At 37.1% G+C, this 27,728-nt stretch overlaps 1 protein-coding gene across 1 annotated transcript; it reads left to right on the forward strand.

Annotated features, from left to right (window-relative positions):
* Nucleotides 1-21,597: 21,597 nt before the first annotated feature.
* Nucleotides 21,598-25,234, forward strand: LOC147873351 (gustatory and odorant receptor 24-like). Its single transcript, XM_087351375.1, has 4 exons — nt 21,598-21,789; nt 22,033-22,104; nt 23,962-24,051; nt 24,554-25,234. Exons 1-4 carry the CDS (start codon nt 21,646-21,648, stop codon nt 24,629-24,631), a joined length of 384 nt encoding a protein of 127 aa, XP_087207501.1. The 5' UTR covers nt 21,598-21,645; the 3' UTR covers nt 24,632-25,234.
* Nucleotides 25,235-27,728: the final 2,494 nt, after the last annotated feature.

A 27,728-nucleotide genomic window follows, 5' to 3' on the forward strand; every position in this document is an offset into this window, starting at 1 on the left:
AGTTTAGTTTCAGAAAAAAACGGAGTGTACAACAGCCGGTTCTTTGAATAGTAAGATCTAAGTGTAGGCTTTTGCACAATGCCCATCAATATAAATAGAGCCAAAAGAACGTAAATTTCGTCCACTGTAATATCTTGCCTCTTCCTAATCCTAGAGCGAAATGTGAGAGGATTGGCACTTTTTGATATTTCTTGCTGAGCATATCTGTTGGTTTGATCAGCAATGTGCTGCACAAGTGCTATATCGAAAATATTTTCGAATAAACTCACGACATCTAGTTCAGCAGTGTCGAACTGGGGACCACATACATTACAAAATGCTTCTCGTGAAGCAGGAAATGAGTCTATATTTTCCCACAAAATCTTGTTGGAAACCACACCTGCATGTACGATGTCGTCCTGTCGACCACGTCTACCATTATCACAATCACTATCGCTAAACACGACAGTTCCCGGTGTCACAAACTGTGTGTAATCAATGTCAAATACACTATCATCGTCCGAACTATATTCACTTATACTATCATCTTCTAAAACTTCATTTAAAACTTGTATTTGGTCTAGCTCCGTCAGAGGACAACTAGTCGAAGGGAGAGAGCCCTTGTAAACTACCAGGTCAGGCGTTTATTTTTAGACTGTCCCTTGCAGGTCATTGGAATGTCCCACTGTTGCCACATGTATACACATAGAGCTTTATTTCCACAACTGGCGAGAACAAACCACATCGCGCTGGCGTTATTTATTCCATACTTATGGGCGTTTTAAATTAGGCCTTGAGGCTCGCGTGTTTATACGTAAATCCACAAGAACTTTAATTTAAATGCCCGCGTGTGTACACGTAAAACCACGTCTGAGGGTGTACGGTTGTAATGCGACGCTGACATGTCACATGACATCGCACATGGACACGATCCACTCACACTCCTACATCATACGTCGGCAGACAACTGTTGTATCCCGAAGGATGATGATGGGATACGGGAGCGAGGACTGAGCGGAAGTCTGTTGATTGAGTGCGTTGGACACTCAAGAACTGATATTCAAGTCCGCTTGTAGCAAAAGAGTAGATATATATATATTGAATTAAATTTACACCAGTTTGCAGCATCTTGAGTTAGAAAACTGTGAAGCAAGACTGTGTTAGGCGTAATGCAGTGTAGAACGTAACGTTCGGTGGTGAATTCCAGTGCAGTCCGCGTTGTGCTTACAGACAGTGGTTTAGAAAGCGATTAAAAGTGCGTCGTGTGCTATCGAAGTGCCGGAGGGGGCAAACAGACTCATTAACAGCTGCGGGAGTTCATCATAGGGCGACACTTAATTAGAGACGCGTGGGTGTATTAGTATAATCGAATTCCTGTATAGTAATTTCCTTATCGTATTTATAGTTCAATATCTCTACAGTGTAGTCCGTAGCATCTGTAGCTTACTGACTCTTATAATATGGTTGATAATTACGTGTATCTATTAATAACAAAAACTAAAATTATCAAACAATACATGTGGTCTTGCACAATTATATGTGTAAAGGATCGATAATGACAAGAGGTTCCATATGCGACACAGCGAGTTCAATGGCATCTTTTCATTCAAGTCACACAAACATGCCTCTTAAGCGACCGTTGTCGAAGCCGATTGTGAGTCAGTGGGGGAGCTAGAGGGCCAAGTCCAATGCTTTCTTTATTTAATTACTTAATTATGCACCAGCAGCAAGGACAACTTAATTTAATTAGGCATGGGATGATATTTTTCATAGGCTGAATGTGTCTGTGTGTAGTGTAACTCGGAACTACGTTCTTTTTTTGCCACTAAGAAGACGTAGTACGTTGTTCGGAAATTAAAATATATCGTAAGACAACATTACCAGTAACAAATATTACTGCTCTAGAGTCGCAAAAAAGAATTTTTCACAATCCAAAATATCTGGTGTTATCCACCAGATATTTTAAGTTAGTTTTGTTTTAGAGAATTTTATAAATAAAAGTGCGGACAATTATAAATTCTCTCATTACATTTTACCTCAGAGACACTTCTTCTTCGAAAAATGAAGAATATGAAGTACTTCAAAGGAGTTTATTTTAGATTTTCGTCTGTTACGATAAAAGATGGGTGTTTGACTATCAAGTATTGTAGCACGTTTGGGTGACAACAAAAGTTGCCTGTAGTAATTTGTTGGACAGAAGCTTAGATCGAAATATAATCCTGAGTTTTGGTCGTGTAGACTCGTACGTTGATACCAGCGTTTTGGTCCTAATCTTCATTTATTGCTGATGAAGTCATTTAGTGACACACTGACCAATGATGTATACATTTACAATCACTTCTCTCAGCTGTTTACATCAACAGTTTTCCTTATGAATCGCTCAATATGGTTGCCTATTTTAGTTTTTACTGCGAGATTTATTTACAGTAGGTTCCAGAGTCCAGACCTAAACAGGACCGAAAGGCTGTCAGATAAAACGGAGGTCTAATGAAACAGACGAGCGTAATCTCAGTTCAAAACTCAATTTAAGATATTGTTAAATTATGAAGAAAATACAATATGGCATCAAACAAAATATCTCTCAAACAAAACAGTATTGAGCATAATGTAAATAAAAGAGTTTATTTTTTTTAAGTAATCGTTAATGTGAATCTACTTCTGAGACTACTTTCATTTCTTTGCTGCAAGGTCATGCCATTCTGGGAACAGTAGTGCGTCTCTATCGCTCGCCTTTCTTTGTCGTTCAACGTAAACAAGCGCAGTCTCAATAGTGTAATTCATTCCGCTAATTTCTGAGTTGAGTGTACATAAAATGGAGCGTTCCGACATGGTACGTCGGATGAACCGGAATGTCGGATATCTGAAGGTTGGATTTTTGGAACTCTACTGCATTAAAGCCGGTCATTTTCCAGGCTCGATTTAAGTAAAGATGTCTGAGCGAGTTGTTTCGACCCATGTCACAAACGGTGAGAATTATGAATGTTTACTAGGAAACGTCGAATATATTATACTCAAATATTACATTTTTGTATGGATATTCTTCCCGTTTATATAATCCTTACTTAGTTTAGCAACGCATGGCAAATGTTTTAAGTAGATACCACACAAAATCATTACAAATCACTAAAAGTCAGATTTCATAAAAAAAGAAAATTACATTTTTCTGCAAAGAACAAGAATCTTACTTGATAAGATAATACTTGCTCATCTAGTTAAAAAGTTATCTGCTTTTTTGTTATCGAGTTTGCAGGAGCCTGACATATAGCATTGCAAATGAACTAGATGAATCCAATCCGACCGATTTTAATATTATCCCACCCTTCACCCCGTCGTTTTCCAGACGTTCTCGGAGGACCGCTAAGAACCATCTTTTGTCGGTTGCCCTCTTGAGATTTCTTTAATCAATTTCCTCGCAGCTACCGCCCATAACTGGAGCTTCAAGAAAAGATTGCTCTGTGCGGGCTGACAAGAGACCCTCATTCACGAATTCTGCCAGTATTATTTTTCTACAACTCGTTCCATTATATGTGAGGTTATGATTGCTACTCTGCTGCATCATTTCTGAATTGTAGTTCTGAAGTGGACTCTTGGTGGATTTCTGTATTATCTCGAACGAGGACCTTGATAATAGCATCAAATAAGTCACGATCGATTACGTAGTCTATCATGCGTTTCATTCGAAGCAATATTTAAAGTCCAGTAACAATGATAATGCATATATATATATATATATATATATATATATATATATATATACTGAATGTCCCAAATAGATGTGTACATATTACTTTACGGAATGTTAACCTTGTGTGTATACATCTCTTAGGAACATCTCTGTAAGACTATATACACACATACAGTATGAATATATTCCTACGTACATATGTACACAAATGCATATGCCTACCAATGACGTTAGTAAATTGAATTTATATAATTTATATCATGACATGTTATCTTCTGAAATACAAACTAGAATTTCGGAATATAATTTTGTATTTTCTAGGTGTAAAATTTGACGTTCCTGGAAATTTCATACGTTTGATTATAAGAAAACTCTTTCATATATATATATATATATATATATATATATATATGTAATATTTTAGCGCTCATCAGATCGCAAGATAAAGCGATTAAATGTAAGCTATTAGAAGGCTTTCAGAACAATAATTCATGTGTTCGCACAGAGCAAAGGTAAATCCATTTGCTTATTATATAAGGCTTACTAAGGTACATTGTCTTTATTGTAAAAAAAAGCTAAACAGAAGACAGGTTCTTTCTATTGAAGATAAAGCTGATAGTGTTTGTCGCAATGTCTCGAATTGGTCCAGAAAATGGAGGCATGCATTTCTTAAGACTTATTAAACCTGCTGCCATTACTTCACCACATGCAGTAATCTTACAATTCACACTTACAGATAAACATTACTTCAACCAAATGAAACCAATTTTACGAGCAATGAAGTATAGCGGGATACTTCCTATTACCATACCAAAGTCAGGTAAGTGATGAAGATTTCCGTCTTCTGGGTTGTTGCGCTGTGTAGTCTAGTCGATTTTAATCAACTTTTCAGAGGTCATATTGCCTCCGTCATCAAGGCGATGAAGTGATACTTGTGTTATAGTAAATCATTTTTGTGTGCCAACAGCTGTACTTACACATATAGTTCGCTAAATTTATTATGTTTTCAGAAGAGTAATAATAATCGAACCCCGGCCTGGAAGTCGTGCATGTACGAGATGCGTCCACAAAGTAAGTTTCCCACTCGTCCCACAGCTAGCAAACCTTATATTGAGCGAAGCGACTGTGCATACGTGATAGAGCAATGACGTAGCATGTCGCATGCACTAACGGTACTTCCCGCGTTCTCACAGTAGCATCGTTGCAGCTGTTGAAGATGGAGGTTCTTATTCCAGCTCCCGCCGACTATGAAGTGCGGTCAGTGATAAAGCTAGGCCGCACACGGCTCGACGGACAGCAAGTCTCCTGCAGGAGTTCAGCTGGGAGGTGTTTAATCATCCACCCTACAGCCCGGACCTCGCTCCCAGTGATTTCTATCTTTTCCTACACCTCAAGAAATTCCTGTCCGGTCAGCGTCAGCGTTTTGAGAATGACAGAGAGGCGGAGATGGTTGTCACACAGTGGTTCCAATCCCAGGCGGCAGACTTCTACGACACAGGTATTCAAAAGTTGGTCCCACGGTATGACAAATGTCTCAATTCCGGTGGCGAATATGTTGAAAAATAGCTGGACACTTTCTGTATCTGTTGCAATAAATATTTCCATAAAATTGTGTTTTGTTTCTGTAAACGGCCCCAGGGAAACGTACTTTTGGGACGCGCCTCGTATCAATGTTAGTAGTTCCAATGCGATCGAAAGTCACACGATTTGGGTTAAAATATTCTTTCAAGCTTGCATTCAAATACAATTCGATGTTTTTCGTGCCTTTTCAAGCACTCTGTAGCGGTTCTGGTGTTGGTATTATTCTGTTATAATGTTCAAATTTTATTGATTTATTACATGCTTTTTCTTCAATAACCGCAGGTACACCAACATTTCGCGTGTTGTCTTTGGTTATGGCCTACTCAGTGTGCATTTATATTTGGGTATTAATAATGGCGTACTTCAACACTTGTGACATCCTGCTGAAATTATTTGAGAGGAAAGGCGACTTCCTTTAACACATCTTCAGTGCTCTGATGGTGAATACACTGGTTTTCTCCGGATGTCTGCCCGTTCTTATGAGGTTTGACTGCCATAAATTTGTTCACTATATGGACAAATGGTTTCGGTTTCAGGTAACTTACACTTTCATTAGTCTAATTGTTCTAATAGTATAATTTTTATGATAATTACAATTAAACAAAGCAAAAATGGTAGGTGGTGGAAATTGCTGTCGTCTGGGCTGTTGCGCCGTGTAGTTTGGTAGAACCCAGAAGACAACAATCTTCAGACTCACCGCCGTGAAAACCTCAAATCCTACGTGGTAAGTGATGAGATTACGTAGGATACCTAAAATATAGAAGGCAGGATAACAATCTGGATATAAAAGCAAGTTATTTGGAAGTGTGGAGTTGATGCATCTAGCTCAGGGTACAGACCGGTGGTGGGCTGTTTTGAACACGTAACGATTCTTGGAGTTTTATATAAGACAGGGGAATTTCTTAGCCATCTGGGCTACTCAAGTTGAAATATCCTCGTTGGTGTTAGTTATGTAAAAAGTGTCAGCCAAAACGTCTTTTACAACTGGAATGCTCTTTAACATGATCACAAAAACCAGCTACTGGACCCAGTCTTACGGAGATGAATCCGGTACACACGCAATTTCCTGACCCTTCATCTTAATTTCCTTTCCATTTAAGTTTTAATTTAGCAAGTGTTGGAGATAACACTCGAAACTAAATTCAGCTCGTTACCAAACGTTACTGGACTGCGGATGTTTCATAAAGTATAAATACACTCTTATTTCGAATATGACGTCCACATATTTTAGTATCCATTTTTAATTGCTTTTCGTATTAATTTCATAACATAATTCTATCGTCCAAAAAATACGACTGCAAACTTGAATAAATATTTGAGAGGGCACCAGACATGTAGGGTGAGAACAAAAGAACTTTACATTTCCAAAATATTACAGAACAATTTTGCTTTTCTAGAACGTCACACCAATCGATAAAGAAAACTCAAAGTTTTGTTTCAAGTGACCCGAGTGATTGTTATGTTGCGCGTCTCCGCTAGATACCACTAGTTTTGAAAATGGCTACCCCACAATAGAGGAGTCGTTGCGCCCTTCAGTTTGATAGAATTTTACATACGTTTCAGAGCTCCTTGTCCTGAAGACGGCCATCTCCACACGGTATAAATTCCAGCCGAAAAAGTTAATACCTGTCAAAAACATTATTTACCCACATTTAAAAAGAATAATTAGGGTCAGAATGTTTACGCTTATGATTTATTGCAAATGATTGTTTATGTTCCTTATAAAGAGCTTCTCTTTTCATCCCCCTTACATCTTGATATAATCTCTCACCCTGTTCTTCACTGAGGTCTCATAAATTATCATGTAATTAATCGAGACAAAAGTACAAGAAATGCAATGTTAAACTCATGTTACATTCGAGTATCTCCAGACTTTTAAACACATTTCCCATAATTCTATCATGCTGTGTGTCTTTTACATTTCCGAATGAAAACTTCTGAACATCGTCCTTGATTGTATTCCATACATGACGTTTTGTGTCACTCATGGTATTGGTAAATGTCGTATCCTTCATAAGTTGCTGAATTTGTGGTTCATTAAATATGCCCTCTTTCACTTAAGCCTCGGACAAATCTGCAAACTTACGGCCGATGTATTGGAAACATGAATCACTTTTGTCCAGCGCTTTTACAAATTGCTTCATAATACCGAGTTTAATTTGGAAAGGAGGCTGTGTAACGTTCTGCAGATCAACTTAACTGACATGCACAACAATTATCGTTCCTGGTATTAAATTTTCCCTTTTAGACCACTCTTTAGTTGTCCATTGTTTGTACTCGCTTTCTATTACAATCGCATAAGAAACATGGGAATTTGTTATTGCCTCCTTGTTGGCCCAACAATTTCCAGGAATCACCGCATAAAGACCACTAATGTTTGTATGGAGAATGGGACACAACTCTATAAAACTTGTATTTTGGATTTTGTCCATTGAAAAATGAAAAATGAAACTACACTTTTCGGAAGCTTGATCTGCTTCCTTCTTCAGACAGAAGATGAAAAGAACAGAAACCTTACATTTGGGCCTCCTGGTTGATCTGGCCTCAATCTAGCTCAACCTGATGGTCCAGAAGCTACGGTTTCCCTCCGTTCTACTCTTCACTTGAAGACAAAAGCAGATCTGGCTTTCGAAACTTATTCATTTTATTTATAATTTGGACAATGGGCTTTGTCCAAGAAGCCAGTTTTACGCGTTATTAGCACACAATTATTACAAAGTTTCAGGCTTCATCGGGCCATTACTGTTTTGCTATTCATACATTTCTTAACTTGATATCAACCCAGAAATGTGTCATTCATGAATTAACGGAACCTGGTAATTGTGGTTTTCATGCGATCGATTTCATCCGGATGGGAATTTGGCACATGCCTTTTTTTTAACGTGACCAAAATATCCATTGGGCGGTGTAATGAATCCGAATTCCTCGCTCGCGCACTCTTCGGTCAGCCCCGATTCAAACCGACGAACAAGATTATTCCTTCCACTCAGTTCCAGTTAAAACCCGTTCTTCTTCGCGTCTGTAAATCCTTACGTTTGTTTCACATTTCGTGGCCCTCTACTGGTCATTTTTGCTATTTGTATCGTTGAATGGGTACAATATTACGTCCGTACAAGGAAGACCGTTCGTCAAGGACGCTTGTGTTTTTTCCCTTTGTTCCTTGCAAAACATTTTTCACTCTTTTGCTATTTCAAGCAAAAAATTTTAACATATTATAAAAATTTAGAAGAATTGGCAGTCACACTCTCCGTGGTTTATTGAGTTCCATGAGACCCAGAACAGTCGGGAGACAGACTAGGCTGTGTGTACGGGATCCCTTGTGATTGTGGTAGATGATATATCGGCAAAACTAGCAGACCTCTGGAGGTACGCAAAAAGGAACATAAATATAACTTCACACAGGGCCTGCTGGAAAAATCCAGATTGACCCAACATGCGTACGAAGAAGATCATCATGTCTGTTGGGATGGAGCCAGAGTGTTATTAACAGCACCCAATACCGTCTACAGGAAATACAAGGAGACAGCACACATGGCACTACTTGCCAATCCTATCAGCCAGCCCAGTTTGGATTTATCTCGCATGTGGATTCCGGTCATCTCTGAAGAAGTCTAAGTTGTGCATTGAGTTTCAAATTAATGGTCATATGTATTTATTCCCACTTCTTGTGTGTCTTTGTTTTTATTTGGCTTTTTCATGTTTAACGAATTATGTTTCTATTATTTCTATTTTATTCTTTTACGTCCCACGGATGGATGGTGTGGTGATGTTCTTATATTCCGGGACTTTCAGTAGGAACCTGAAGACGGAGATAGAGCCCCATCTCCGAAACGTTGTTTTACGTTTTCTATTTTATTTACTAGACGATGGATAATATCCAAGAAAAGTTTTATTCAAATGACTCATCACCATCGTCAAGAACTTTTAGATTTGATATATTATAACTGGATGTTTATGAAATTTATTAGCACAGGTATATTCCATTTTTTCCGTAAACCTACTGGAAAAGGTGATTCTTTTACCTTGAATCCATAAATAAATTGGGCAAACGGAAAATACTTGATAGAGCCTGACGTTCCAAAGCAGACTTTTACGGGTACCTTTAATGAACGCACTTCTCTCATTTTTCTAAAGTCATCTAAAAACTACTCTTTCAGGACCTCTCGCAATTGTGACCCGATCCAAACAAACCAAATGGTGACTGATCCATAACCCTCACTTCTGTTGCTCTCCACATTATTTTATGTTAAAATTAGTAAAGAAATAATTATTGTCCTGAAACTAATGGATACATGTAACTTCCCAGTTTCTATGTTTCACTCTACTTGAACGCTTTCTTGCAAACAATATCGTTGTACCCGCCAGTCTCTGTACTCGGCTTCAAAGACATCAATAGAGGACTCTTCAGATCTGTGAGTAACAAACCTTGATCACATGGTTACAGTATTTTCCCCTACAATTTCTCTGGAGATATGTAGGCCTCTAACTCGTGCTGATATTGAGCTAATGACCCTGATATTACCGCAGAAGCTACGACAAAGTCCAATGTATAACATGGTTTTATTTTACTTAACATAGAGTTAGTTCCCATTTAATTGAATTTTAATGATTCACATATGTGATGTTGTTGAACAGATTCTTGAGATGTCATTAACTATAACAAATTTCATTGCAGAACAGTTTATATTTAAGCATTTGAGTTTTAATAATTTTACATAAAATGGTACTTTAATGTAAAAACTAGTGATTTGAAAATACTTAGTTTTATGTTAAACTGTGTGTTCAATTAAATATACTCGTAATACCTCTGTTATACACATGAGACGTGTTCTTATTTGTACGTACTCACATATGTATTGTCCAATGAAGATATGTCGATTCAGACTACGCTTTAACGTGACTAGATTAGACACAAATAAAAAGAAAAAACATTTCATCGATAATGTTGCTTTGCGTTGTTATTAATGACATCTGATACTTCCTAACCATTAAGCCATTAATGTAACCAATCGTCGTTTGGAATTAGTTATAAAGTAGCTATTCTTTAAATAAAACTGATGTACTCTGACTTCACTTAGGATTAATGCCTTTTTACGTTCTGTGCTACATAGAATTTGAGTTTTCCACGGCGGTGAGTACGAAGATAAATTTCTTGTGGGTTGTATTGCCGTGTTATCTGGTAGTTTACCAATCGCCATAATGTTAAACAAAGTTGAAGGCAGCCATCTTCGTACAATCGATACTGATGATATTTTTATTCATACATATTCTCCTAAGTGGGTAGCACTACTCGGATGTATTAAGTGTCAGAATGTAGCCACTTTTTACTTGTTCATTCCATTTCTGTTTAGAGTGTAACTTTGGCTTCATTTCGCCGTCATATATTCTGTCTCTGTTTAATACGATCTGCTTGTAATGTTAGCTCTCAGAAACACATTACATCTGTACATGTTTTAGCATAATAAAATTATGGTTAGATATCTTACTCTACACATCGGAGTCATATTTGAGAAGCTAGTAGTTGTTCAGCTAGTCTCCCTATTTTCTACTACATACCTTACTAATCTCATCTTTACTTATATAATTCTCACGAATAATTTCAATTCCCTGTTGTTGATTGATATAAAAATTGCAGGTGTGTTTATAAAATTGGACACGTATCGATAGAGCGGACATCAGTCCAACTGCCAAAACCAACAGTGCGCTCCACGTGTCGTGTATTACACTAAGAACTTATTAACGCATTTTCTTCTAATCATCCTGTTGATTATCAACTGCAGGATTCAATTCAATTCAATTCTTTATTATTAGTGTGCTGTATCAACAGCCAGAAGGCCAATTACAGATACAGCACAAGAGATGAGCACACGAACACAATAAAAACATAAAAGGTAAAACAAGCAGAACATAAAGTACACTAATACGGAGGACGTTAATACACAAGAAAATTGCAACTAAATATATTAGCATATTTGTAAAAATAATTTAAATCAATTAAATAAATTATACAATTTTAGAATATGAAGAAGTGTGACAATTTTCGTCTCGATTATGTCCAAGTCCCTGCAGACGACATTAGCAGCTGATGCGCATCTAGCAGAAGGACTGTTTTTGATCAAAGGGCTAAAACTGAATATAGAAAAATCTCTCAGATTCCGAGCACGGATGCGGAGACCGACAGCTTCCAGAAGGGAAGGACAGCATTTAAAGCCGCGGTAAACCTGCGCAAGGAACAGTACATCACTACAATGCCTTCTCTTACGCAGGGTATGGAGTTTTAAATACTCTAAAGCATCAGCATAGCTGCAATGCACTTGGGGGAGGAAACGATAGTAGCAAAGGGCTGCAAACTTCTGCTGGATACGTTCCAGTTTGTTGCCATCAGTAGTCGTAATAGAATTCCAAGCGACCGAGACGTACTCGAGCTTGGATCTAACTAAGGTTACATATAACATATACAGGCAATCGGGAGAAGAGAACGAAAAGGTTAATGTGCGAACAAGACCCAGCAACTTAATACAATGTGAAAATATGTGGTCAACATGGTTGTGAAATCGGAGATTAGAGTCGATAAATATTCCCAGGTCTTTAATAGTGTTGGTACGAGTTACAGAAGACTGAAAATGTTTGTAACCAAAGATCAAAGTAGTGTATAAAATCTAAAACTTCTTGACGATGGTGAAGAGTCAATTGAATAAAAATTTCCTTGGATATTATCCATCGTCTAGTAAATATAAAACGTAAAACAACGTTTCGGAGATAGGACTCTATCTCCGTCTTCAGGAACTGTGTAGGAACCTGAAGACGTAGATAGAGTCCCATCTCCGAAACGTCGTTTTACATTTTATATTTACTAGACGATGGATAGTATCCAAGGAAATTTTTATTCAATCAAAGTAGTGGTTTTCCTTTAGAAAGAAATTACTGTAGTTTTACTAATATTGAGTTTCATGAAGTTAGCAGTGCACCAACCTTGTACAGAGTCAATGTCATTTTGAAGTTCATTGCAGTCGTTAGGAGATTCAATGGCACGAAAAATTTTAATATCACTAGCAAAAAGAAGGCATTTAGAATGATTAATTACTTGGCATTTGTCATCAATAAACAAGTTGAAAAGTAGAGGACCCAAAACAGATCTCTGCGGAACTTCAGAGAGGACTACAAAAGGAGACGATAGAGTTCCAGAAACAAGAACCTGGGATTATCTGTTGGTTAAGAACTACGAAACCAGTTTACATAAACATCACAGAGTCCAAGATTACTGAGCTTGTTGAGTAGAAGTGTATGAGGGACAAGATCAAATGCACTGCTAAGATCAAAGTAAACAGCATCAGCTTGACCCTGTGAGCCAACTATTGCATTAATAAAATCTAGATAGGTTACGAGATTAGTAACTGTAGATTTAGATTTAGTAAAACCATGCTGACAAGGATTTAATTTAGACTTTACGTAATGTTAGATATGATCATAACTAACAAGTTCAAATATTTTGGAAAAAGTATTAAGTATAGAAATGGGTCTGTAGTTACTAATAGCGGCAGAGTTGCCTTTTTTAAGAACAGGAACTACTGCTGCATGTTTCCATAAATAGGGAAATAATTGTGCGTTAAACTTAGATTGAAGATGTGTTTGAGAATAGGAAAAAAGATCTCCGAACAACCCTTTATAACAAAGCTAGGAATGTCATCAAGTCCGACAGATTTGGAAGGTCTCAGACGACGAATTGCTTTCCAAATATCCAATTCGGAGATAGGAGCTAAAGACAAGAAGTCAGAGGACTCCACAGGGGAAGGGGATACGTCTAAACAAGAGGTACTGTAGACCGACTGAAAATGCTTAGTAAATACATCGGCAACAGATTGAGCTTTAGCCAAATGTGTACCGTTAACCTCAAGCTGAATACAAGTGGAATTTCTTTTTCTACGAGACGCCACGTATTTCCAAAATTGCTTTGGTTGTGACTTTAAATTGTCGTCAATCGACTTCAACCAAATACGTCTGTCAAACTTGATTGTAGCTTTCAATAGCTTGCGATAGAAGGAAAAAATAATCAGAGTTATTCATTTTGAAACGTCTGTAAAAGAAATCTTTCTTCCAGATGTAGTACTTTAAGGCACTCCAAAACCAGTGAGGGAATTTTGATTTTCTGGTAAACCCACGGGGAATAGCCTTATCTATAGCATTTAAGACAACCGAGTTCAGGCTAGCGACAGAATCATCGACAGCGGTGAACTCGAGAGAATGTTATGCAAAAAGGTGTAATCCCCAGATGCAAATTTACGGTAGGAAAGTTAGGAATTGCTTTTATTTGTTTTAAGGGACAAATAATAATAACAAAAGGTGGATGGTAAACATCCGGCTTTACAAGACAAGTATCAATAAATTTAGTACCCAAATCACTGAAGTTCGTAAATACTAGGTAAGGAGAACACTGCTGCCAACAGTTTCCATATGTCGTCTGAGGTTGAGAAGACACGTGGAGGTGTAGATGGCATCTCCCTTGAGTTTAGAATTATACTGACAGTTAGCCAGAGGGAGACCGCGCTTCCAGTCAAAACGAGGGGTGTTAAAATCACCCAAGAGAATAAACCGAAAATTTTGTGTGTCCAAATTGTTTTCTATAAGTCGAAAGTAATTTGCGGCAACTTCAGGTTTAGCATCAGGGTGGAAGTAATATTTGCCAATGAGTAGATTTAGACCATCAAAAGTGAGGATTTCAACCCATACATATTCTTCGAAAAATTTTAAATCGTGCCTGCGTTTACAGGCACGTACTCCGTGGGATATAGCTATTAACACTCCACCTCCACGCTTCTTATTTGTGCATATTCTGTCAGAACGGAAAACAGTGTAACCGTCCATAAATAAATTGTGATCGTAACACGAGTCGTTTAGCCATGTCTCAGTTAAACATAAGATACTGTGACCAGAGAACGAAACGCTATCGTATAATTCGAGTTGCTTGGTTCTGAGCCCTCTGACATTTTGGTAATAAATGTCGAAAGAATTTAAATGCTTTGCTTGAACTTATAACTTTTGTTTGGGACCAGCTGTATCACACGCGATTCTTCTAGTAAGCATGAAGTGTTTCCGATAGCAAAATGTGCATTGCGGAAATTGGAAAAGTGACTTAAAGCACACCATTGTCTAGCAGCCGCTTCTTCAATTATATTAATGATAAAACAGTCGATCAATGTCAGTATGTTATTTTATCCCCATGAGGATGTACATTTACTGCCATGTAAAGAATGCCCGTGGTCGTCAATATAAAGTGTTCTGCCCCACTCGTTACGTAGGTGATAACACTGTTGAAACACAAATGAAGAGCAAGTAGATTTGTGATGAGGAATACACGTATGTTCCAGTCAAACGACATCTCTTTTACTACAAATAACATATTGTGGAAACCGTCAACGAATAAAAAATGGTTATCAAAGGATGAAGTAAATTTTGAGAGCGACTTCTATCACAGTCAGATTAAACCATTATTTCATCTGCTGCGTCTACTGGGAGCGCTTCCAGTTGAAATACCAAAGACAGGTACGTAAATTGCGCCGATCTGATATCTCATTTGTTAAAAGCAATATAAAAATAATTGGTAATAAAAATAAATATATCCATGCATTCACAAAATCACAGTAAGCATCCATTCTTACGACAATTTACTTTCTATTCCACCGACACAAACGAGAATTTATTATTTTAGGGATATTTGCAAAATAATTAATTAATGCAAAGATAAACTCATAATATTTAAATACATAAACCATGGCTGAATATGAGAATATTTGAGAAACATTGACAGTGAGCTGACTTAAAGCTGGCTGCAGCGAATTGTAACTCGTTAATTACGTGGAATCCGTGGTAGAAACGAACAGTTGTAATGCACGCACAGAAACACAACATTTCCCAACGTTTACGACTGCAGAATTTCCCGTTCATATCCACGTCCGCAACAGCCCGTAACTTGTCTCTGAGCTGAGGAAGATGAATCCATCTTTCCGTTACTTTTTAGATCAACTTAACACTTTCCTTCCACATTTGCTTAGGTCTCTGATGTGGTTCATTTAAGGGGTCCCGAATTACACTTTGTATGAAATTTTGATCCTTCTGAAAAGTGGTACAAGCCCTGTCTTTGATTTGAACTCAATAACATTCCTTGATTTATATTTTCCTCCCTTGTCCAATAACAAGCACTGTATCTCTTAATGGTTAAACGTGGCTTTGATGTTATAAGTGTGCATCCTGAATTTGTCTTAATAGACCCATTATCACTTTCACAAAACTACAGGTACACCGAGATTCTGCATTTTGTCACTCGCCGTGGCCTACTCTGTGTGTCTTTACCCGCTGCTGATGGTGTCATTTTACTGCAACCTCCAGGAACGCATGATGGCTCTCCACGACAGCAGGAATTTTGACTACAAAATATACAATGTGTTACACGTGTCTATATCTGGATCCTGCTTGGTAGTCCCCTTGATTATGGCATTAGACTTGAAGAAGCTTGTTCTTTACACAGGCGAATGGATGCAATATCAGGTTAGTTATATTCGCAAGAATTAAAGTAGTAGTTTGAGCTATGTAATCTTGTGGTTTCGTCACCTTAAATAAATATATAATTGTACAAGAAAGATGATAAATTTGCGCACTTTTTTCGTGGTTTATTTTTAATTTAGTTCACTCAGCGACTGCGAAGTTAACTCGCAGTTAGAATTTGGATGTACTGGAGTTGAGGGTCTCACGGTGGCAAACATGAAGACAGCTGGCTGTCTTCTGGAATGTAGCGCCATGTAGACGTAGAGTATATCAGAGGACAGTCAGCTTTGAAAGTGTTGTGTTCCAGTGCAATTACTCTGTAGTTATTAAATTTTGTGTCTCCGTTTGCTTTTCACAGTGTCTTGATTACGAAATGTGGGAGTATTTGTCCTGTTTGTATACATGTGATAAAGAGAACTGACTGTCCAATACTGCAGTAGCATTGTTTACTTATATGTTCATAAAATATTCTACTAAGTTCTACTGCGATTCCATTTCTTGCTTTCATTTTAGTTTGCTATATCTTGTGATTTGATGTGATCTAAGATGTTCCCCGTTGAGCATGGTCAAATGTGGAAGACTTCTTCTGTAGGACCCGATTTAGTAATGCACTGAAGTGTATCTGATACTTTTATCGGTATAATGCTTACTAGCTCGGTATTCATGATGAGAGGATTATGCACGATTTTTCCTGCCTTACTAAGAGTTCACAACCATCACAAAAATTGCACAATATTATTCTAAATTATTTGAATTAGTGCCTTTATATCTTTCTCAGTTACCATTATGCATTAAGTAACGGCTGAATAAAATATAAAAGTATTGTTGAAGTAAGTGAATATTATATAGGTTATGTTCGCCTGGTGATGGCAAACTTTCATCGAAACTCAGCCTAAAAAGTAGTTAATAATGTAAGTTTGTGTTGGCTATATAATCTGTGTTTGTGTAAAGGTTGTCATGAAGTAAATGTCTGATGCCACACGCTGTATCACAGGATTTACCAGTTATCAACAATAAAATAAAACATTTGGTACTATTGTAAGATTTGAAGCTTTCATGGTATTGTATGCAGTGACGCATTCGCTGGCCATCAGCCGGGTTACAGCGGCGTTGTAATCTCTTCGGACACTATCTGCTACAAACACAATTTCATTCTTACACGCCTGCTGTCCTGAGAAAACTTCATTGCATTTTGTGCTATTGTCACTTTGTTATGATATTAATCTTTCCCAAAGACTATCCTAATAGTTTCAACTTACTAGATTTATGTGTCATTGAATTTATTGGGATTCTGAATAGAATATCACTTGTTTTTATTTGGAAATAGAGGTTCAAGGCTATTTGTTATTCAATTGTTTATTTTCATCCGTCTTATCACAATATTTAAAATTTCTTATAATTAAGATAATAAAATATTATTGATGTTCCATATCGATTGATCGATTTACACTTTGGAACATCCTTTACACAACATGTTTCAGTTTTTATAAAACCATCTTCAGGTGTATAAGATTTTCGAACTTAAAACTCAAATATTATTCCATTTGGTGATGTTTTATGCCATTTGTTTTTCGAATTTGGGCGAGGTGTTGTCTTTTCTTAAATTTAATCAGATGTACATATCGGTCTTAGATGTAGGATTGATTGTATGTTCCGATATGTCCAGAAGTACGACTGTCATCGTATAGGTGTGGGTCAATTGACAGTCGTACTTCTGGACATATCGGAACATACAATCAATCCTACATCTAAGACCGATATGTACATCTGATTAAATTTAGAAAAGACAACACCTCGCCCAAATTCGAAAAACAAATGGCATAAAACATCACCAAATGGAATAATATTTGAGTTTTAAGTTCGAAAATCTTATACACCTGAAGATGGTTTTATAAAAACTGAAACATGTTGTGTAAAGGATGTTCCAAAGTGTAAATCGATCAATCGATATGGAACATCAATAATATTTTATTATCTTAATTATAAGAAATTTTAAATATTGTGATAAGACGGATGAAAATAAACAATTGTTAGACTATTCACAATATGACGCAATTACACTATCCTATTTGTTATTGTTGGTAATGGGTTCTTTTCACAAGCTTACTAATGATTTTGTCACACCAATTTTGGCTTGCGGTATTTTTCCATTTGATTTCAGCAAAATTGTATTGACACAAAACTTTGTTGCAGATACTGTTCCGAAAAGTCACCGGGCAACTGTTGGTACTGTCCGTTCGAAGGCGATGTACCTGCTACGCAGTTCTCAGCTGCTTGGGAGGAACTGCAACTATCTTCTTTTATTTCTACGAACCACGAGTTCCTTTATGTGCTCTACCTAGTTATATGTTTTCCGGCATATTGTCGGAAATTATCATCAGTTACTGGATGGTCACTTTCCACAGCCTTGCGTTAGCTGGCAGCAAATACGCGACATGTTTCAAGGTACATTTGAGTTTGCACGTACCAACTGGGAATGGTTTCAGACAAACAGGTCTAAAAAATTCAGATGTTCTAATGGAAAATTTTTTGACACATTTTTTGGTTTTCACAACTAGATATTTTAGGAGCTCAGAGATAGCTCAGTCAGTACAGTGACTAGCTACGGGCTGATGTTCGATCCTCGACGGAAGCACACGATTTTTCCCCTAGCCTCTGCGACCTTACCGGTTCTGGGGCCCCCTCAGCCTCTTCTTCAATGGGTACCGGGTTCCTTTACCAGGGGGAAAAACGCGTCCGGGGCGTGATGGTGACCACTCAGCCCCATCTAGTGCCGATTCAAGAATGAGTACGAGCCGTATATACCTCTCCTCACAAGCGACCTATATGGCATGTAGCGGGGCTGCTTTACTTTATTTTTACACCTAGGTATTTTAAACGAAATTAAAAATGTCAAGTTATAATAATTTGATATATGATACACCATCATCAAACGATCCACAAAAAAAAATTGATAAGCACTATCGGACACTGCCGCAGTTAATTACGTGAAAACGTCAATCGTGTATAGTACATTGAAATTAAATAAAAATTTTGTTTTGAATCGTTTAATTCATTTGCAACTTACATTTATTGAATACAGGGTAGTGGTATGAGAAGTAGGATACATATGGCTTTGAAATTATTTGAATAACTCTTGCAAATGTCAAATCTATAGTTTTTGAGATACACACTTGGAGCCCAGGATGAGTTGTAACATATACACTCCTCTTCAAAACAACACTTGGTTCACTCAGATCGGATAATTAATCTATGAGATATGATCCCGTTTATGGACACGTGTCGAATCCGGAAAGTCGAAAATCGTGGGTTCAATTTTCGCTTGCGCAGTTCGCAACGTCTGGCCGTCACGAATGTCGGAGCGGTACTGGCACAAACTTTCGTCCTTCCTCTTTAAAATGAGACTACGATGGCGGCGCTATGTCTATTTTTAGCCGAGTTATTGAAGTTTAAAATTACTTCGAGAGAAACTGTCGCTCATTTGGGCGCGATTGCCTCCCCACACCCGGCATCGATTTTAAAGACGTTTTCACGTCAAAAGCGAAGAACTGAACTTGATATTATGTACTTATTTCTTTATTCCTTCTAGTTCCTAGGTTAAGAATTCCTGGAGCTTCACCTGTAGCTCCACGCACGTAATCACAGTTTGCCTTTTCCTGTGCCTTGTACTATTTGTCTGCATTTAAATGGTTTGTTTTCTTTCTGATGTCTTACGTTCAGAAATGATATTCACGAAAGTGTCATGAGAAGGCAAAAACAAACTTTGAATACATAGTCTCTTTCATATTTAACTTGATGTCGAGGTAAAAATATAAAACAGATATTCAATTAATAATTATTTGGATTCGACACGAACCTGTTTATAAAATCCTGCGAATTTTTTCAAACTTGTTTTCCTATACGTTGGTATATAGATTGTCTATTCTGTTCCTTCGGGGTTTGTGAAGAGAATTTTGCATTTGCCTATTACGTTTTCCTCCTCTGTTGAAATACTTCCATTGAAATATCAGTTTTAAAATTTTGTAAAATAATTTCTCCTGTCACAGGGCAGGAGTTTACGTTCATAACGGATATAGTACAACGGCCTATATGTATATATAATGCAGAACATAGTAGATGTCTATTCTCAGTTGACCATCACCAGCGTTACATTAGTTAATTTTATTACAAATTATTTTCATTTGTTTACGGTATCATACTTTAAGATTTCGTAACTCTATTCCAATTTGCATATAGATTCCCTCACAATGATATTCGCATAAAAGATTTGTGTACCAAATTTTAATATTGGAATGTTAACAGACATACTTAATCTTGTTAACGTGAATGAATTAATCTTTGTTTTCCAGAGTAAATTAAAACAAAGAACCGTGTCTGCAGAGTTGATAGGGGAGTACAGAATTCTGTGGATGCGTTTGCGTGAACTGGTGTCAGGAGCAGGTAAGATCATTTTTGTATCACTCCGCCTTGTGACTTAAACCTGTTACATTTGATACACTGCTTTTTGAGCCGGGATAGCTCAGTTCGTATAGTGACTAGCTACGGGCTGGTCGACCGGGGTTCGATCCCCGACGGGGGCATAGAATTTTTCCTGAAGCCTCTGCGTCCAGACCGGCTATGGAGCCCACCCAGCCTGATCTACAATGGGTATCGTGGTCCTTTCCCGGGGGTAAAGCCGGCCGGGGCGTGATGCTGACCACTCGTCCCCATCCAGTGCCGAGGTCAAGGAAGAGAGGACCTATTCCTCCACTCACCGCAACCGCCTACATGGCGTATAGAGGGACAAACTTTACTTACTTTATTTTACACTGCTTTTTTGGTCAGATTATTACTGAAATTACCTACAATGTCGAACTTATTGTTTATTTAATAGGTGTGTAGTATGTCTCAGTACCTGAAAACCTAATTAAAGTGCATATATGAGACCTAATAAATGATAAAATATTTTTCCAAGCCAGCCGTAGTGGCCACGTGGTCTGAGCCATGGACGTCGTGCGCCTGGCCGCTGGGATCGAGGGTTCCAGTCCCACTCAAGGCATGGTCGTTTGGCCACGTCTTTCTGTGTTTGTATAGGTGGAGGCCTTGCGTCGGGCTGATCCATCATCCAAGGAATCCTACCATTGTCCACATAGATCAATCGAATAAATAAAAACCTCTACACCTACCTGTAAAGATGATGAGAGAAACAAAGAAAGAATATTTTTACAATCATATATATAATTAAATATCTAGTACTATATCATCTATCAATTTTTAATATTATAGAAAGTGCGAGTCACATTTGATTACACGAGTGAGCCTTTCGTGACATGCCCAAAAAAATCAAAATAATAATTCAGAACGTGGCGACTCTGGTAGCAAGAAATCAAGCGAAGCTGTGATAACTCCTAAGGCAGAATAGTGTAAAGCAAGGTAGTACATATAATGGAAACACACATCTTTATTGCAGTCGCCGTCAATGATAATAGTGTCAGCGCTGTTTAAAAATATTACACAACTACTAATCTGTAAGATTTGAGGTTTTCACAGCGGTGAGTATGAAGATTTCTGTCTTCTGGTTCGTTGCGCTGTGTAGACTGGTCGATGTTAACCAACGTTTCAGAGGTCATACTGACACCGTCATCAGGTTCATTCATCGCCCTGATAACGGATGCAGTATGACCTCTGAAACGTTGATTAACATCGACCAGACTACACAGCGCAACAACCCAGAATACAGAAATCAACTAGTAATCTGCTGTAGCTGTAACCGCATAAAAGGCGCAAGGTATAAATACAAAGAAATGTCTTGTTTTGTTGCAGGAGTTGCGACGGAAACTCTGTTAGCTCTGCACGTCTCATTTATTCTCTTTGGCCTCGTCATGTGCTTGTACGGACTCCTGTTTGGGATCAGCGATGGTCACTCCAGCAGAAACGTGACGATGACTGCTATTGGCGTGGTCGGACTTCTGTTTGTAGCTCCTTTATACTGTATTTGCAGTAAGGCGGACTACATTATGACAACTGTAAGTTAGATCAAGCTCAGCTAAAATATTTACAAGTTAAAGAAATCCATGGATGAACTTTTCCTTGTATGAAGTCGTCACTGTCAAAAATAGATGGCGGTGACAACACCCCCACATCAACACGTACACACTCACAAGATCTAAAGTGAAATGGCAATCGTCGGCCATATGTCAATTTTAATTGAAATAAAAGCCAAAATTTCATTACGTCCCAAATACTTACAACTTTGTTTGTTACTGCAGGTCGAAACAAATGTTCAGAAGGAGTTACATCATATCACAACATGGTGCAGAAGGCAGGACATACAGCAGGAGGTCAGTATATGCATGGAGTACGAATTATCGAAGGATGCTGGAAAGTAGTGCAGAAATTTAATGATTCAAAGCATTTTCGTTAATTCAGGTTTGTGTTTTTGGAGCGTATAAGTTTGTATATTAGTTTTCGTCGATAAGAAGTTTCTTTCTCATGGACAACTTTCTTTACTATCGGTAAGCATAAAATGGTGTCGCAATTTCAAGATTATAGGAATTACATTCAGTATCTCAGCAGTGATACATTTATCATTCTATTTTACCCAAAGTTTAAATAAAGAGTGCAAACACCCCTCTTTCTAACAGACATGACCATTCCTTGAATTGCCTTAAGCAAAGTCTAGCTTATTGTTTAATTTACAGGAGTCAATTCATGGACTCTTTCTTTAACCGGCTTATAGAACAAAATGAAACGTATAATGAGCATTATAACTACATTCTATGGTAAAGTAGCAAATCACGTGACAGATTTTGTCGCTACTAAACTGAAAACCTAAGTAATAATTTTCTTCGTGCAGTGACGTTTATAAGTCGACTAGAGGCAAGATTCACATTTGAGGTCAGTTTTCCTATTTATTTGTAATGTATCGTGCTCTGAGAAACAGCAGTCACACTTTTAATGGGTTATTTTCCATTTTTGTCCTGAATTGCGTTTAAATAAGCCATTCGATAAGGGTTGTTAATGAAGTCAAAATCCATTTTCTCTTCAAGATGTTGAGACTCACAAGAAACATTAAATTGCAGGTATTAAAAGTATTGACAGAGGCAATTAAAATGTGATATGTGGCGCCTAAATTAATGTCCATTGGTGGTTAATAGGCTAGATGAATATGAAATTAGATTTTTGAATTTTATTCACTACCACAGATGGAATATACCAGAATATCGGATGCTCCAACTACTGTGATGATCTTGTACTACAGCCAATATTCAGTTAGTTTAAAATGACGAGAAAGATTAGACGATGTGTTCCATTCAGTGACTTAACTCATTAGTACGTTGAAAACGGTTAGTAACATTTTGGGGAAAGCGCAACAGGTTCCATTTGTCATTTTTCTTAGACTTCCAGGCGTATTCCATCAAAATTCCCTACCGAAAACACGAAGAATCTATTGTTTCTTATATTTACGTGCTGTATGTCGATATTTAGACAACTGATATGCTTATTAGGTTAGATGGCTCATTGACAATGGGGGAAAAGCTATAAATATACAAGAATGAAGTTGGCAAAACAATCCAGCCTGTGGAAAAATCCACCAACTACATTCTTCAAGAAGCTGGAAAGGGCTAAGCTGTTTTGTGTGTGTTTAAACTTCTCTTCAATTTACAACATTTACAGCAATTTATTCGTTTGCCTAATTAGAAGAAAAATTCTTTCCGTATTTCTTTGACATAGCAACATTCAGAAAAATTAACGCATTGGGTTACATTATTTATGCATAAAGCTTACGTTTTCGTTTGTAGAGAAGCATACGATCAGATGTAAACAAGCTTTCTCATCACCTCCCTAACAATATTCGCTCTCCGAATTAACTGACTTCAGGTAGACTACATTTCGGTCTCAGTCCAAATATCCCGTTCTTGTTAGATCAGCTGTGAACGAGACATAAACAATGTTTGTATGTTGTGTTTTATCGAGATGGTATTAAAATACATAATCTGTATTTGAAGGAACTGGTTATGAACCAATATTTGGAGCACAATCTTCCTTGTAGTTCTTATCCAGATACACAATCCTGTACTTTTACGAAAAAAAATTTCCCAAAGATTTACACAGGAGGAATAATGAATTTTTACATCGTAATAAAACTTTGTAAGATGAATAGATCTTTCGTAATAATCCATGATATATTGTTCTAGGTAAACAACTTTCTGGGAACGATATCGATGAATCCTCCAGTGATATCAGTGCTGGGTTTTACGAATATAAACAGAAAATTGTTCGCTTCGGTGAGTATGTGACTACTTACAACACAATAACATATTATAATTTTAATAATCTAGTGTATATTTGACAAGAGAAAAAGTGTATTACTGTAACGTCATATATGCATATGCAAACTACGACCGTCTATATTGTGACGATCTATAGACTTGTAGTTTGTTAACATCGCGCTGAAAGAGCGTATCGTCTCAATTTTCAGGATAGATCAATACAGGGGAGAAAACTTATTATAACTCTAGTCATCCAAACTAGCACAGGTGCGTGCGTGAGTTCGTGTGCATGTGTGTGTGGTGGAAGGGGGGTTATCTGTGTGACTGGTAAGGCAATACTAAATCATATTTTTGCAACATACTATCGCACATTTGAAAATTAGTTCTCTAAATTTAAAATTATTTGTTTGATCTAATATTATCTCTGTCTGTGCCCGTATGTTTCTTTCTCAAACTGAATCAGACTGACATATACGTCTATTAATCTCATGCACCAAATTGTATTCTTGTGTTCCAGCATGCGTCCGCAATGCTTACATACCTCATTGTCTTGCTGCAGATGAAAATGGGAGAGGCCGAACCGAATAAAATGTGAATTTTAATAGAGAATCTTTACAATAAATGTTGTATTTTAAAAGAAATTTGGGCAATATTATATTCATACGTTGTTCTCACTGAGATTTTGCTGTGTGAATATTAATTTTTCGTGTCGAGCCTCCTTTTAGTGCTTGAATGTAATTCGTTTTATTACTGCGTTTATGCACTTTAACAAATTAGTGAATTAAATTATTATTATTATTGCCATTATTATTTTAGGACAGTCTTCTTCTTTTTACTCGGTGTTATCCACAAGGCTCTACCTTGGGACCTCTCTCATTCAATATTTTTATTAACGACCTTTGCGACAAAATTAAGTATTCAAAATTTCTCTTATTTGCTGATGATTTGAAACTATATTGTGTTATTAAATCTGTGGATGACTGCAGAGCTCGATTCCGTACATGAGTGGTGTAATGATAACAATATGGAACTTAACATTGAGAAAACCAGAATTATATCGTTCACACGTATAACCAACAGTATCCATTTTAATTACATTGTTAGTGACTTTTTAATCTTGCGTACTAATTGTATAAATGATCTTGGTGTTTTGTTATACAGTAAACTGTATTTTCACTGTCATGTAAATTGTGTTCATTCCCAGGCACTAAGGACCTTAGAACTTATTCTTTTTATTGCTTATAATTTTTCCTCTTTAGACAGCCTTATTGTTTTATATAATGCTTTAATTAGGTCAAAGTTTGAATATGCCTCGGTCGTTTGGAATAATCTTACACAGACAAATTCTAATAAATTAGAAAATATTCAAAGAAAATTTGCCAGTTTGTGCAATTACCGATTTTTTCAGTTTAATATCCCACGCAAATATGAATTGATCCTATCTACTTTAAAGTTTAGAACACTTTATTCCAGACGACATCTCGATGCGTTATTTCTTATTAATGTCTTTAAGGGCAAAATAAATTGCCATTCCATTATGGACGCTGCTGGTTTACGTGTGCCGGCGAGGCAAATAAGAGAATTTTCTACTTTTAGTGTGAGCAGTGCACTAAGACATAGTCCTTCAGCCAGGTGCGTCATCGCTGCAAATGCCGTATTTAAATCTTTGGACGTATTTAGCATTAACATTGTCTCCCTTGAGGGCACGTTCTCAATAAGGGAAATGATCTAGATAGGTTGTCTTTATAGATGATCTAGCTTCGTTATCTGTTTTTTTTTATATTTTTTTAACGTTTTACAATTATATTAGTGTTCCCTAGGTGGATTATTTGTTTTTATTTATATTTATTCGTCAATTTTGCCTTGTGTTAATATTGTTTCTATTTTGGATTTTCCTGTACTTAGCTGTTATATTTAATACCGTACATGTATAAGTTTAGTTAATCTGTTTGTATAGTATTTTTCATTATTATTTTATTATTATTGTATGTATTATCAGTTTTTGCCTGTTATTGGCTTCTTGCTGTTGACAAACACGTAAATAAATTAATTTTATTGAATTTAAATGAATTATTTACAGCCACAGATTGATGTCTGTAATTATTAATCGTGCAGTGGAATCCTAATTGTGTAACTAAAGTACACGATTAAGAAAAACAATAAAAGCATTCCCTTCATGCAAATTGTTGAAACCATACTAGTAAAATTCACATGTTTGTTTTAAGATTCCTGTTTCATTACCTTTCCGTTTACGCGCCGCCATAGGACATTGAAGCTTTCACGTGTGCTAGTCAAGATATGTTTGTACAAAATGTGGCCTGTAGAGTACTCCGAGGAAGACAAAAGAGACGACCAATTCCGCAATATTCGGGGCCTTCAGTTTCCTGTCAACAGTCTCCAGATGAACAAATTTGTATGTGTATGTCGAATAGTTCCTACTGTGTAAGTTGTCTCTTGAAAAGTCTCTTGTAGTTGCTGTCATGCTTTTTATGTTATTGCGACTTAGATTTAGAATGTGAAAAGCAAATTTAAAATGTGAAGTATTCTGTTCGGAAAATGTACTTGTTGGGTCCATGTAATATACTAACATATTCATTGAACATTTAAAAGAAATTAACAAATTTATGTTGTCACGCTTGGAATATATAAGTACGTTCGTGTGTATCGATCTATTACATTATTTTTAGTTGAATTACAGGCTATAAGAAGTGTGACTATTAGAAAAAAGTTATATTTGTTTTATAAGGAGGGAAGAGACAATCTGGGAGACCTAATTATTAGAACTGGAAATAATAATAATACACAGTGCGGCAACTGGAAAACGGGACTGATGCTGGAAAAAAATAATGGTTCCATGTATGAGCAATCTGAGTATTGTTTATTCAAAGTAGCACACAACGACCATGAAGCAACTGGGAGGAATGGCGGATGGCCGTGTCTGGAATTATGTTCAATACTCTCGTTACAGCCCTTTGAATGGTGTCCACGTCATCAAAACAACAGCCTTTCAGTGGTGATTTGAGTTTTGGAAACAAAAATAAGTCACACAGTGCTAAGTCTGGTGAATATGGTGGATGCGATATTACACAGACTTTTTTGGTGACCAAAAACTCCCTAACAATGAGAGCCTTATGGCTTGGCGCTTTGTCTTGCAACAGGAACCAACTGCAATCTTCTCGATACTGAGGCCGTACACGACGGATTTTCTGAAGCAAACGTTTCAAAATGTCAAGATAGTAGGCAGCAGTAACTGTCTCGCCACTGGGTATGAACTCTTTGTGCACAATTCCCTCGCTGTCCTAGAAAATGATTATCATTGTTTTGATATTTGATCTTTATTGGCGAACTTTCTTGACTTGGGGAGAGTTTGCTGACTTCCACTCCGCAATTTGTAGCTTTGTTTCGGGGTCGTACTGGAAACACCACGTCTCGCCACCCGTAACGATCGAATTCAGGAAGTTGGGTTTGTTTTCAGTGGCATCAATGAGTTCCCTGCAGTGTTCAACTCACGAGCTGTGGTTGATCGTCTGTTAATGAATGTGGAACAAACCGTTCACAGACCTTACTTTTTTTTAAAATCCTGAGTTATTATTTGTCGAATGGTTTCCTTATTAACGCACAGATCTTCTGAAATCATTCTAAGCGTTGCACATCGGTTGTTGGTGATTATTTCCCGCACCTTTTCAATCAAC

This window comes from Zootermopsis nevadensis, unplaced genomic scaffold (assembly GCF_977971745.1).
Source record: "Zootermopsis nevadensis isolate Lab colony 2312 unplaced genomic scaffold, Znev_1.0 Znev_ptg000019l, whole genome shotgun sequence".
Lineage (NCBI taxonomy): Eukaryota > Metazoa > Arthropoda > Insecta > Blattodea > Termopsidae > Zootermopsis > Zootermopsis nevadensis.